Raw genomic sequence first — 14,604 nt, 5'->3', positions numbered from 1 at the left:
AGTACAGGTCAGGAAATATTTTGCAAAAACAAATAAACAAACAGCTATAATTTCATCTTTGTATTCTGCAGATCTGTGTAGAGTTGGTACCTTTCAGGGTAAAGCAAATCCCCAACTTGTATATAAAATCTTGTGACTTCCATGTCTTAGACTTATAATAGAATACAAAAAATGTACACTTCCAGGAAAAAAAGGCTGATTGGCCCACTGTATGTTTAATTATTTTGTCAGTATTTGATCTATATGCTGGCAAATTGAAGCTGCTACTTTCCAACGGGAGTGAATTATTCACAGCTGCCAAATTGGAATTTGAACTCTCACCTTAAGAATGTGATATCCACATACTGGTAAATTGGATCTGGCATGCTCCAAGAGTAATATGGTGTCCATAGCTGGCAGGCTGGAACTGGCACTCTTGTACCAATCCAATTTGAGATGAGGATACACATCGTTTAGACCATATTTTTCTTATTATTGTTTGTGTATCTTTTCCTTTTCATAGAAAAAACCCTGGAAATTAAACTCAAGAGATCTACAAAAGCTATTTTAGAGAGGTTATCCTTTCTTTCCATCTGCTTCTCTGTGACTTTAATGAAAACATACGGTTATACTAAGGCTGTCCTTACTCAGCCAAAATGTTCACAGATATTGCTGGGAGTTTGGCCTGAGCAAATACTTCATGACTGGGCCCAACTGATGTAGAGAAAAAATATACCTACAGGCAAAACTGGAAGCATTTGATTCTATTAAAGGAAAAAGAGAATTTAGGAAGAGTAGATGTGTTGTCTTCCTTGTTTATTATGAATCTAGATTTATTTAGATATCTTTTTTTTCTAATTACTGTTTCTTAATACTCTCTATAGTGTCTCTCCTTAAGTTGTTAAGTGTTTTTGCCAAGATAATTTGTTTTTATAAAAATGATTTTACTATGTAATGTATTATTTTTTAGTGGCTTAATAGGAGAAGTCAGGATAGTCCTGTTTCATTGGACTGTCATTAATAAAATGCATTGGACTGTAGCTTGCAATTTAAAAAATGCAGCTATTAAAGTGTTTTCCTGTCCTTTAACAACAAAAGATGCATGTATGTTTTTGTACTGGAGCTGCTGTAGAGTTATCAAATAACTAGTCAACAGGCTACTTAGTATCTTGAGATGTTTTGTGTTGGGTGGGGCTGTCTCCCCACCTGAGTGGAGATTTGATGCCTTTTTATATATATGCAGTGCCATAGATAGAACACTGAACAACACAGGACAAAGGTAACTGCCTCAAAAAAAGATTACAAACTAAGTGTACTGTACAGCGAACATTTACTTTGGCACACTGGAGCTGATCTAACACTCATAACTCAGGAGGAAGATTCCTTTGCTTTCAGTGGGCAGTGGATCAGGTCCCCAGCGTCTATTACCTTGAATAGACTCATTGAATAGACCTTGAATGACCATAGTGTTTACTAGCCCAGGCAGAAAGTATTTACAGGATTCAGGCCCTAATTCAGCCCAACAGAAAATACATACAAGATGATTCAAATACACAAGAGTGAAAGTGAAATCACTGGGGAGATCATGTTCTGAGGGATTCATAAAGTGGGTTTAAAGAAGGGAGAATTTCAAGATGGAGGCAGAGGATGACTGACAAAAAATGTGAAGCTGTCATATAAACATGTCATTTCTAAATTTAGAAGTGAAGTCCTTCCAGATTTTACAAAATGATGGAACAAGCAGTTCTCTTCAAACTCTACCACCTTTCACTGAGGTTAAAAGGTATATTTTCTTTTCTAACAATAGTGTTGAGACTCTGTACTTACAAGGATTTGGACTTCTGCACACAACAAGTAGAGAGATCAATAGATGGATGTTAGTCTGAAGTCAAGCAGAAAGCAGGATAGGTTAGTGCTTAGAGACAAGCCGGTTCAGAGGCATAAGCTTTCATAGGCATCAGCCTACTTCATCAGATGCTATGAATTTATAGCATGTGCTGCGCAAGTATTGTAACATTCTTCTTTGTCGCTTTGACAAATTCAGTGTTATTCTGCAGATATCCACTCAGGATACTGCTGCAAAGATCATTTTCCTAGCCCATCAATTTGGTTGTTATCCTTCTCTCTGCATCCCCCTTCTAGCTCCCCCTTCTGACACATCTCTCCACAGTCTAGACTCTTAACAGCCTTGCTTCCCCCTCCCCATGTTATAATCTCATTCAGTACTAAGGGGTCACTTCCAACTTCACTTAGCCTGTGATCCCAGGTGCATAACAACTTCTTAGGTTTGCACAGGGGCACGCTCAAGTTTGCTCCTTTATTGGGAAGATCTCCCCATAACCATCTAAAAGTTACCTCACCATCTCCCTTAAATCCCTCCTTGGCATCTCCTTTCCTGTGATGGCTATACAATCTTGACCACTCAATCTAAGACCACTGCCTAGCAGGCTGACCAATATTGCCTCATTGTTTTCTGATCTATGCCTGTCTTATGCCTGAGCCCACTGGTTGGCTTTAGTCTTATACTTGGATTGTGTAAACTCTCTGGAGAAAGGACCATCTTTTTGTGCTGTCTGCGCAGAGCAATGTAGCCCTGTCTCATGGCTGGGACTCCTAAATGCTACAAATAATGCATAACAATGGCAACAACCTGCAAGATCAGGGTTGACAGACAATTGTGATTCCTTGGTACAGACCTGGTAACCATATATATTTTGCCTTTAAAAAGTGCCATTAGATACGCAGTCTGGCAGTGTCAAAGGCTGAAGTAATTGAATGGTCCTGTCTCTCAAAAGGCTGAAAACACTTGCGTGCCCAGGGCTGTCTGTCTGTAGGACAGTGGGGCCCTCCTCTCCTCCAGTCAGGTTGTAATAAAGATGTGTCATTCTAGAGGGACTGGCTTTTCAGCCATCATCTTTTATACTTTGTATGATTTAGTAGGTGCACGTTAGTGTAGAGCAGCTGCTGGGGAGATCTGTCCAGTGGACGCTGCACTTGCAAAGCCCCGCAGTACTGCTGCCTCTTATGATCTGGGGTGTTGTTCTTAAAGTATAAAAGTATATATCTTGTTGGCTTGTTCTTAAAGTCTATCCATACAGATAAAAGAAAGCTAACTTCTTCACATTCCTGAGGCGCAGACTTTAAGAACAGCACCAACAACCATGAGGCTTGGCGACACCGGGTCCCGTTTGACAGCAACTTCGGGCGGCTCCCGTCGCCTCCCCGCGCCGGTGTTCCCACGCCGGCAGCAGCGAGGGGGCCGCCGCCTCCCGCCCGGCGCGTGAGGAGAGGCGGCCGCGAGCGGGGCGGCGGGCGCGGGACAGCGAGCGAAGGAGGCGAGCCAGGCTTTGGGATGCGGGAGCCCAGCGCCCGCCCGGGTTTCAGGCGCGGGGAGCGGGGGCAGGCGGAGAGGAGCAGCCCGGCGCGGCCACCGGCGCGGCGGCGGGGGACGCGGGGAGGGAGGGAGGGAGACGCCTATGCCGGTGGCCCCGGGGGGGGGGGGGGGGCGGCACCGCCCGCAGCATTAGGACCCGGAGGAGGGCCCGGGCAGGGGCGGAGCGGCTCCTGCTCCGAGATGGCTTGGACCACAGCACCACCTACTTACTAAGCATCCAGCGCGGGCATCCCGCGCTGCCCCTGCCCCGGCCCGACGGCCCCACGTCACACCCGCCGGGTATAAAGCACCCGGCAGGCAGCCGCGGCCGGACTCGCGTGGGACCCGCTCCCGCGCTGCACGTGGCGCCGGGCAGGTAGGTGCCCCCGATCGGGCCGGCCCCGCGGGAAGGGGCGGCCGCGCACACCGAGCCCCTTGCTTTGCAGATGCCGGACGTGGCCGGGACGTCGCAGCGCCCGGACGGGGCCGAGGGAGGCGCCTGACCGCCGCCGCGGGTCCCCCGCCCCGCTCAGCCCGCAGCGCCGCTCGCCGCCCGCCGCCGCCGCCGCCCAGGATGCGGTTCCGCCTCTTCTCCTTCGCCCTCGTCCTCCTCAACTGCATGGAGTACGGCCACGGCCAGCCCGGCCGCTGGAGGCGCAGCAAGCGAGGTAGGGCAGGCGGCGGGACCCCCTCGGCCCGGCCCCGGGCTGCCGCGGCCAGCGCTGCCCTTCCCCGCCCCCGCCCCCGCACGTGCGCCCGGGCTGCCGCGGCCCGCGCCGCCGGACTGCCCGGGCAGCCGCGAAGCTGCTTCTCTTTCTGCTCTCGCCACTTGGCCAGCACTTCCTTGCGGCTGCCCCGGGAGCGCGGGGTGTTTGCTGAGGAGGCGGCTGAGCGCGGGCGAGGCGCCCGGGAGTCAGGCGGCGGCTGTCCGTGGCATCCTCGCCCCCCGGAGGAGGGCTCTGCCGCGGCTCGGACGTGGGTCTCGAGGTGACTCGAGGAGTCCAGTCCTCGAGCCACGGACCCGGAGCCGGTCTCCGCGGGGCAGGGCAGGCTGCAGCCTGGGATTTCTCTCCTTTTTCTTTTCCTTTCCCCCCTCCGCTTTCTCTCTCTCCGCGGCGGTGGAAGATGCCGTTACAGCACCCAGGTGGACGAAGCTGTTACTGCAGCTTCTCTCCACTGGAGTTGTGGGCTTTGGGTGCCATCCTCCGTCTCTGTAAAACCTCGTAGGTGTCCGTGCAACTTGCAGCAGTTCAGTCCCTTTTGCCCCTTGCCGGCTCTCACCCAGTCCCGGCAGCTAAAAGAAAAACACGAGATCCGCTGGGTCGGCTACCACTAGCACTTCCGAAGAGACTGCAGCCAAAGAGCTGTTAGGAGCATGCTAGCAACATCTCTAGCGATCAGGCAGTATAAATCCTAAGAAAATTACAAAAGAGAAATGGCTTATCCTTTCAGGCACATGTACACTTCTGAGTGGGTCAAAAATTACATTGTCAAGTGTTTGAGTTTTGATGTTTCTCCAACAGATGGTTTCCAGAATTTAATTTTTGTGTGTGTGGCTAAAATGACAGCAGTCCTTTAAAGTGACCAGGCTATCTATCGGTGCTAACAAAGGGTAGACTGTGTCTTTAATTAAATGTGGAACTACTTAGAGCGCTGGCTAGACAGCCAAGGGTGATAGTAGTATTTCTGCTTTACAACACAGCTTAAGGATTGCACTGTGGGAGTGTTGAGATGAATAGACATCTAACTTGAGTTGAGTGAACTGTCCCTCTACAAAAACTTAAGCTGCTTTTAATTGATCTCATGTTCACTGATTGATCTTAGACCAATTGTTGTGCTTGCCCAAAGGAGATTGATTTAAATTAGTTTCTTGGTGGACACTTGCTCCTTGGATAAATAATATCAGTATGGACCGTTCGTTGACTTACTGGTGCTGTTTTGTGCTGTCACCTAGTACTTCTGTTTTGGACTGGAAGACTGCAACCTCCCATTAGTTAATAAAACTAAAGAAATGAAAGTGGCTGGTGTTAGAGACAAAATCATTGACTATATCTGAAGTTAGAAATGACATTTAGCATGACACATGCAGTTTGAAGTACAGTCTTAATCCAAGATTTAAAATGCCTATAATTTCACAGTTTTTCCATATCCCATCTGCAAATAATCAGGCATTCACTGTGGGGTACTGGCACTTAGAACTTCACTGGCACTCTGTTTGGTCTGTTATATGATCTCAGATGCTCCATAATATTATTTTCTTAATGAAATGAAATTTTTGGCATTGACCCATGGAGTAGAAATCAATTGCATCCAGTCTGGAATGGAAGGCGAATGGATCATACTTTAAACCTGTTTAAAAATGTGCACAATGAACCCTATGTATGCATTTTTGTGCAGAAGAGGTGGGGTTCACAGCAAAGCTATTCTAAGAGAATGTAGCAAATACTGGAGACAATTTCCTGTTCCTTGTTTCCTTATCCATCTCTCCCATCTCAGCCCAAGTCCTATAACAGCACAACAGAAATACAAGACAAACTTAAGAATTTGATTCTTAACTGGCATTGGGTTAGTCAAGTAATGTTACGAAAGCTAAAATAAGAAAGCAACATTGGGAAATCATTCTTTAAAATCCCCCAAATCAAGAGAGTATTACTATTAACAGTATGGGAAAATACTGGAAATGTTTAATTTATATTGTTGTTCTCTCTTCACTTTAATTCAATAGAAATTATTGTCTGCAACAGTTTACCTGTGTCAGTATTCTTGTTTTGGGAGGGGGAATTTTTTTTCTAGGATATCAAGAATTATGATTATTTCCTCTTCCAGCAGGAGCTTCTCTAAAATATATTGCAAAGTTTAAAGGTCAGTAGACTGATGTACTACCACATCATTTCCTTTCCTTATATTACATTTTACAATTCCATGGTCACCTACTTACTTTCATCCTTTTACATTATCTTCAGGTCCCTGATCTTGTCTCCTTTAATGATCACCAGGTCTTGTATGCCTTACCATCTGCAGCTAGTGTCTTGCTTTTGATCCTTATGTATTCAGCTGAAAATTTCAGCTCAGGTGCAGAGGAGAGATCAGAAGTTTGTTTATTTTATAAGAGGAGACCGCTGTGAATTTCCCAATAGCAACCTCTAACAACATCTTCATACAAAAAAAAAATCTAGGAACAAAAGCTGTAGGTCTTGCTTACCAGGATGAATGATTGTGTTCTGGCAAACAGTAATTCTTCATTGGTGTGAATCTGTGATGTACTGGCATAACAGGATGTATCGCCAGGAGAATGCTGAATAGTAATGGGGAGGTTATATTGCCACCCATATTGGTTTGTTTGAGATCACTCCTGGACTACAGTGCATTTAAAAGCAGGATGCATTCAAACATGAATATAGAAAAAATGGAGGGTGAGGTGGCTGAAAAGAACTGCAAGAATAAAATTGATCTTGTTCTAGAAAGTATCCCTTAGAATCAACCTGTTTAGCTTATTACAATGAAATTTGAAATGATTTGATCAAGATCTGTATTTAATAATATATACGTGATACTTGAGGGCCCTTCTGTTTGTCAAAGTAAGGCATAGTAGACTTACTGGCTGGAAGACAGGAAAATTCACAGTGGAAATGAGATGCGACTTTTTAACAGTGAGTTGGGAAGGCATGGAACAGGTCACCATGGGTTGTGGTAACCCCCATCACTCAATGCCTTTAAAACAAAAGTGGATATTGTTCTGAAAGAGATGTCCTAATTAGGCTATAAGTAGGGACCTACTTAAATCATGGGATAAAGGTTTTTTTTCGCAACCCACTGATGGTAAGCAGAGCCGATTTTTTTTTGTAGGCATTTTGCAGCAGCCCCTCAGTGCTGATTGGCAGAGAGGCCCTGGGGGGGTGGAGCAGGAGAGATTGGGGGTGGCAGCCCTTTGTGCCTTCTCGCTTTTCTGTGCTGATTGGTGGAGAGGCCCCAGCTGAAGGACAACGAGCGAGGAGGCAGATGCCATTTTCTCTGCTGCCTTTTATGATGCCCTGCCAGCTGGCACCTTCCACTCCCAGCAGGGAGGACCCCTGGCTCCTATTGGTGAGCCAGCATTTTATTTTTATTAAATTTTTGTTGTTGTTGTTGTTGTTGATTTTGCGGACAATCCCAGATTTTGCATTTTTTCTGTGAAATCTGTGAAACCACAAATTAAGTAGGTCCCTAGTTATAAGTTGTTGAACTTGATATGAGAACTGCTGGGTGAAATCTTTTATCTGTGCAGGTCTGACTAGATGACTATAGTAGTTCTTTCTTATCCTGATGTCTTGGAAAATCAAATTACCTTTTGATATCCTCTGTCTTTGATATCCTGAGTGCAAAACATACTTGGGTCTCATCCCACATCCAACAAGGGCTAGTAATTTAGAACCTTAGTTGCAGTAAAACATAGTTTCTCAACCTGTGATACGCGTACCCCTGGGGGTATGTGAGACACAGGCAGGGGGTACGTGGGTACCACAACACTCTCTTTCTTGCCCTCTTTTCCGCTCTCGCACCTTCCTCCTCTCAAAATTATGGCAAAAAAATTGATACCATAAATTCCCCAGTAATAATTTGGCATGCCATGCTTTGTACAGCACTGGGTTCAGCCCTCCTAACTTTGGCTAACATCACCTGTAGCCCAGGTACATACTTAAGTTGTGCGTCCCCGGTATAAAAGGTGGCAACCCTACCCACACCAGATCAGACATCTGTCATATCATGGCCTCATATACACAGCCCTTCTTCCAACATATGGCACACATTAGTCTGTAAATATAAAATCCCCTGGAAAATTGCATGTTGGGGTACTTACTAAAATTTTTAGAAGTTAGGAGGTACTTAAAAGATTGAGAAACACTGCAGTAAAATACAGTTCAGGAAAAATACGGTCCTCATTTGTGGTGGGGTGGTTTCTCAAGTGCAGTCTTAGTGCCTGGTTCAGAATTTATTGAACTTTGTGGGAAAACTGCTGTCAGTTTCATTGGGTTTTAGATCTGGCCACTGTGCTCCTAATATCTTGAAGTACCAGCTTCTCTCACAGTGTGACTTATTTTGAAATCTGTTACTTATATGCTGTTCGTCTTGATTCATTTAGGCACGAATCTTTATCACCCTATTGGCCAGGGAGTTGAATTTGCAAAAATTGAATTTGTCCGGGTTAAGTCAAATTTGGATTTGAATTACTTTATTTATTTATTTTTTATTATGACAGTATTTAAACAAGAGCAGGGCCCCACTGGGCCAGATCAGTGATTCTCAACCATGATGTTGCAAGATCCTTCAAAGGGTGTTGCACAGTGGGGAGGTAAGCGCTTTTAGTCCTCCTTTGATACATTTAAGCATGAACCTATGTCATCAAGCTGTTATTCACCAGACCTTAGCAATTCATTGAAGAAAAAGTGGGGGACTCAGACATGTAATGAAAAGACTTAGAAATACACTGTTATAAAAAAAAAAAAAAAGCTTTTAAAAGCCATTATCTATAGATGTTCCAGCTGTAAGTTGCACATGGACACTGGTTATTTATTTACACATAATTAATAGCCACAAACCTTACAGTTTACTAGAGTTTAAATTTTAGTGCATTGTTTACTGACCACAGTTGATGTGCCTACATATTGCACAGTATAGAAAATACTTTTACAACTAATTGCTCAGGTAGAGTGAAGAGATGAAGCCTGGAAGCTGATGTATTCTAGTGCTCTAATATTTATTCTTATCCACTCTTCTTGAGTGAACAAAGTTAGCTTTTCTTGTTGCTTTTTAAATTCTGTTCCAACAGCAAAGCCAAGCTTGCAGCTGTTGCTGTCAAGAAGCCTGGGTGGGGCCCCCTTTGCTTTGTGGGCTCAGCCCAGCTCCTCCCAGTACCCCAGCTGGAGTAGCTGGGGGGGCCCATGAAACAGGAGGCTCCCTTCCCCCAACCCCCACCCAGGCCTCTTGACAGCAGAAGCAGCAGCTGCCAGCTTGGCTTTGTTGTGGCCTGAGCTGGTAGGGGGGAGAGAGGAGGGTGGATAGGGTGGAATGGAGCCACCTCCCCTCCTAAGCCAAGGCCAGCTCCCCACAGTACCCTGGCAAAGTGAGGGGCCTCAATTCTACCCCCCCCCCAACTCTGTCCACACAAAGCCCAGCTAGCAGCCATGTGCTGTTCCCTTTCCCTCCCTGTTTCCACTGCTGACAGCCCTGGGGGCAGCCAGAGCTGGGTGGGGGCAGGGCTGGGGAGAGGGGTGGTTCAGCAGCCTGCTTGGTGACTACTGGAGAGCCTCCAACTGATGACCAAGGCTGGTGCAGGCAGGCTTGAGTCCTGAGTGGTGGGGAGCTAACCCATGGTGCTTTGTCCAAAGCACCATGAGTTAAATGCCCTCAGAGGCCACCCATTATACATGTGCTCTGGAAGTGGGTGGGAGGGAGCTTTTCTTAGAGGGGCTCAGAGCTGATCTAATTTAAGCTCCTGAAGCATCTCCTGTATCAGTGTCCCCATGTTTAAAAATGGCAGCAAGGGAGCTTTATCTAAAGGTCATCGAACAAGCTTCAGATAAAGTGCCCCGGCTGCCATTTTGAAGTGCAGGAATGCAGAGACATGAGACACAGGAGGCTGCTGGCATATGGTAATTGCCGTGCTCTAACAGACTCAATTAATCAGCGTGTCAGAACAGGCTTGCTGCTCATGTATAGGCGCCCTAAGTGTTTGCAGGCACCCATAGCTGCCAAGATGACTGCTACTTTTCTGGTCCTGTAAGCAGACAGGGTAGAGTCCAGTTTCATAGTTTCATAGTAGCTAGAGTCGGAAGGGACCTAGGTAGATCATCTAGTCCGACCCCCTGCCTTGGCAGGAAAGAGCACCGGGGTCAGATGACCCCGGCAAGGTGCTCATCTAACTTCCTTTTAAAAATCCCCAGGCTAGGAGCCTGCACCGCTTCCCCTGGAAGCCGGTTCCAGGCCCTAGCCGCCCTGACTGTGAAGTAGCGCCTCCTAATATCTAATCTAAACTTACCCTCCGCCAGCTTGTGACCGTTATTCCTGGTCACTCCTGGCAGCGCACGGGGGAACAGGGACTCCCCCAATACCTGCTGATCCCCCCTGACCAGTTTGTAGCAGGCCACAAGGTCCCCCCTTAACATTCTCTTGTGGAGGCTAAACAGGTTCAGGTCCCGTAGCCTCTCCTCATAAGGCCTGCCCTGCTGACCCCGATCATATGAGTGGCCCTCCTCTGAACTCTTTCCATATCGTCCACGTCCCTCTTGAAGTGTGGCGCCCAGAACTGGACGCAGTACTCCAGCTGCGGCCTGACCAGTGCCGCATAGAGGGGGAGGATCTAACCCTTTCATAGCCTGAGCCACTTTGACTTGGCTCAGGCAAGTGAGCTGCTGCATGCAGTCATAGAATCATAGAAGTAGGGTCGGAAGGGACCTTCTGGATCTTCAAGTCCGACCCCCTGCCTGGGCAGGAGAAAAACTGGGCTCAGATGACTACAGCCAGGTAGGCATCAAGACCCTTAAAGACCCCCAGGGTAGGAGCCAGCACCACTTCCCTTGGAAGGCAGTTCCAGATCCTAGCCACCCTGACTGTGAAGTCATTCTTATGGATGTCTAATCTAAACCTACTCTCCAACAACTCATGGCTGTTATTCCTTGCTATGCCAGGGGGCGCTAGGGGAAACAAGGTCTTTCCCAAACCCTTCTGGTCCCCCCTAGTGAGTTTATAGACGGTCACCAGGTCCCCCCTCAGCCTTCTCTTGTGAAGGCTGAACAGGTTCAGATCCCTCAGTCTCTCATTGTAGGGTCTGCCCTGTTGTCCCTGGATCATGCAAGTGGCCCTCCTCTGGACCCTCTCTATGTTGTCCACATTCCTCCTGAAGTGGGGTGCACAGAACTGGACACAGTACTCCAGCTGTGGCCTGACCAGTGTCGCATAGAGGGGGAGGATCATCTCCTTGGCCCTACTTGAGATGCACCTGTGGATGCACAACAAGGTCCGGTTAGCCCTGCCAACCGTGACCTCGCATTGTCAGCCCATGTTCATCTTGGAGTCAATAATGACTCCAAGATCCCTTTCTGCCTCCATGCTCTCAAGAAGGGAGTTTCCCATCTTGTAAGTGTGCTGCTGGTTACTACTGCCCAAGTGCAGCACCCTGTACTTGTCACTATTGAAATGCATCCTGTTTTTGTTAGCCCACCCCTGTAACCTGTCCACGTCTTGCTGCAGACTTTCCCTCCCTACTAGCGTGCTTGCCTCACCCCAAATGTTGGTACCATCAGCAGATTTAAACAGGTTGCTTTTCACCCCGTCGTCCAAATCACTGATAAAGAAATTGAACAGCGCGGGCCCAAGGACCGATCCGTGGGGTACTCTGCTGCTCACTTCTCCCCAGGTCATAGAATCATAGAATCAATGAGTTGGAAGGGACCTAGACAGATCATCTAGTCCGACCCCCTGACATGGGCAGGAAGGAGCACAGGGGGTGGTAGGGGTCAGAAGACCCCAGCCAGGTGCCTATCCAGTCTCCTAGTGAAGATTTCAGGGAAGGTGAGAGCACCATCTCTCTGGGAAGCCTATTCCAGGCTCTGGCCACCCTTACAGTGAAGTAGTTCTTCCTAATATCCAGCCTAAACCTATCCTTCCTCAGCTTGTAGCCTTTGTTCCTGGTGACTCCAAGGGGGGCCCTGGTGAACAGACTTTCCCCGAGTCCCTGCTGCTGGCCCCTGATAAAGTTGTAGGCAGCCACAAGATCCCCCCTCAGTCCCCTCTTGTCGAGACTGAAGAGATTCAGGTCCCTCAGCCTCTCCTCATAGGGCTGGCCATGGAGGGCTCAACCATACGAGTGGCCTCCTCTGGACCCTCTCCAGGTTCTCCACATCCTTCATGAAGTGCAGCGCCCAGAACTGAACACAGTACTCCAGCTGCAGCCTGATCAGCACCGCTTAGAGGGGGAGCAAGATCTCTCTGGACCAGTTAGTGATGCCCCTGTTGATGCATGACAGGGTGCGGTTGGCTCTGCCTATTGCTTCATCTCATTGGCGACTCATATTCATCCTGGAGTCAATCCTGATTCCAAGATCCCTCTCTGCCTCTGTGCTGCCAAGAAGGTTAGCCCCTAACATGTACCCATAATGCTGGTTCCCTCTCCCCAGGTGCAGCACCCTGCACTTGTCCTTGTTGAACCGCATCCTGTTCAGATCCACCCACTTCTCTAACCTATCCAGGTCTGCCTGGATGTGGTCCCTGCCTGCCGGTGTATTCACTTTACCCCACAGCTTGGTGTCATCAGCAAACTTGAACAGGGTGCTCTCCACGCCCTCGTCCAGGTCACTAATGAAGATGTTGAACAGCACTGGCCCAAGGACCGAGCCCTGGGAGACTCCACTGCCCACACCCTCCCAGGTCAACACTGACCCATCCACCACCACCCTCAGGGTTTGCCCCTGGAGCCAGTTTGTCATCCATGTGACCATACATTTGTCAGTGCCGCAGTCCATCAGCTTGCCCACCAGAATTGGGTGGGACACTGTGTCGAAGGCCTTCTAGAAGTCCAAGAAGATGACATCAACTTCCTCCTTTACATCTAAGCTTTTTGTTACCTGGTCATAGAAAGAGACCAGGTTAGTCAGGCAGGATCGGCCTTGCACGAACCCATGCTGGTTACCCCTCAACATCACTTCCCTTGCAGGGCTCTCACAAATGTGGCCCTTGATAATTTTTTCAAAGACCTTCCCCAGGGTAGAAGTGAGGCTGACTGGCCTGTAGTTGCCAGGCTCTTCCTTCCTCCCCTTCTTGAAAATAGGGACCACATTGGCCCTTTTCCAGTCCTCAGGGACTTGGCCCAAGCACCAGGAATCCTCGAACAGCCGTGCCAATGGCTCTGCAATGACACCAGCCAATTCCCTCAGCACCCATGGATGAAGGTCATCCAGGCCCGCTGACTTGGACACATCTAAGCCCTCCAGGCAGTTCTTAACTAGGTCTGAACTAACAGTCGGGGGACTTGCATTCTGCCTGGGCCTTTCTACGCTATCACCCCAGAGCACCCCATTGTCAGCGGACAGGAACACGGAGGCAAAAAACTTGTTGAAGAGTTCTGCCTTCTCTTGCACGTCTGTCACCAACTGCCTTGCCCTGCCTCGTAAGGGACCAATATTACCCCGAGACTTCTTCTTGCTACCTATATACTTGAAAGAGGACTTTTTGTTATCCTTAATCCCAGAAGCTAATCTAAGCTTCAGTGCTGCTTTAGCCTTCCTCACCAAATCCCTACAAGCTTGTATCAGGGAGGTGTACTCCTCTTTTGTCCCTGCCCCCTGCTTCCACTGCCAATACGCTTTTTTCTTTGCCCTCAGGCCAGTTGAATATGACCCATCCACCACCACCCTCTGAGTACGACTCTTCAGCCAATCTGCAGTCCATCTGACTGTGTAGGCATCAATGCCACAGTCACCTAGTTTTTTTAATGAGGATGGGGTGGGAGACGGTGTCAAAGGCCTTGCTGAAGTCCAGAAAGACTACGTCCACGGCGACACCTGCATCCAATACTTTTGTGACCTGATCATAAAAGGCAATCAGGTTGGTTTGACATGACTTGACCCTAATGAAACTGTGTTGGTTGCCCTTGAGCATCATCCCTGAAGCTGGCCCATCGCAGATGTGCTCCTTGATGATCTTCTCAAAGAGTTTCCCTAGGATTCAGGTAAGACTGACGGGCCTATAGTTACCTGGGTCCTCCCTCCTCCCTTTTTTAAAGATGGGGACCACATTGGCTATCTTTCGATCATTTGGCACCTGGCCTGAGCACCACGAGCGCTCATAAAGCTGTACCAAGGGCCCTGCAATAATTCCTGCTAGCTCCTTCAACACTGGGGTGGAGAGCATCTGGACCTGCTGATTTGAACATGTCCAGCCCCTCCAGAAGCTCTCTAACCCGGTCCTCCCCAACCTGAGGTCTGGAGGCGTTCCCCTCCAGTCTGTCTTGCATCACGGTGGGGAAGCCCTGGTCCCTGCACAAGAAAACGGAGGTGAAGAATTGGTTAAAGAGGTCTGCTTTCTCCTCTGGTGCAACCACCAGATTGCCCAGAGTTTCTTGCAGGGACCCCACATTTCCTGGTGCTTTCTTCATCCTCTCTCTATATTTGAAAAAGGACTTTTTACTGTCTTTGATCTTGGATGCTAGTCCTAGCTCTGTCTGCCTCAGCTTTCCAGACAGCTCCCCTACAGGCCCGAGCAGAGGACGTATACTTCTC

General features: G+C 48.2%; 1 protein-coding gene across 4 annotated transcripts in view; it reads left to right on the top strand.

The window, feature by feature from the left end:
- Positions 1-3,572: 3,572 nt before the first annotated feature.
- RSPO2 (R-spondin 2) overlaps positions 3,573-14,604 on the top strand; it is a 193,023-nt gene continuing 181,991 nt past the window's right edge. Inside the window, exons 1-2 of one of the 4 annotated variants that reach the window (XM_090040503.1) lie at positions 3,573-3,728; positions 3,799-4,020. In XM_090040503.1, the coding sequence (XP_089896629.1) occupies positions 3,927-4,020 (94 nt within the window). In that variant the 5' untranslated portion in view covers positions 3,573-3,728; positions 3,799-3,926. Of the gene's footprint in view, positions 4,021-14,604 lie in introns of all 4 variants that reach the window. The other 3 variants (XM_090040504.1, XM_090040505.1, XM_090040506.1) reach the window with 3 other exon arrangements.

This window comes from Crocodylus siamensis, chromosome 3 (assembly GCF_052110815.1).
Source record: "Crocodylus siamensis isolate JL-2025a chromosome 3, ASM5211081v1, whole genome shotgun sequence".
NCBI classification, from domain to species: Eukaryota; Metazoa; Chordata; order Crocodylia; family Crocodylidae; genus Crocodylus; species Crocodylus siamensis.
This window is presented reverse-complemented; position numbering and strand designations above follow the sequence as displayed.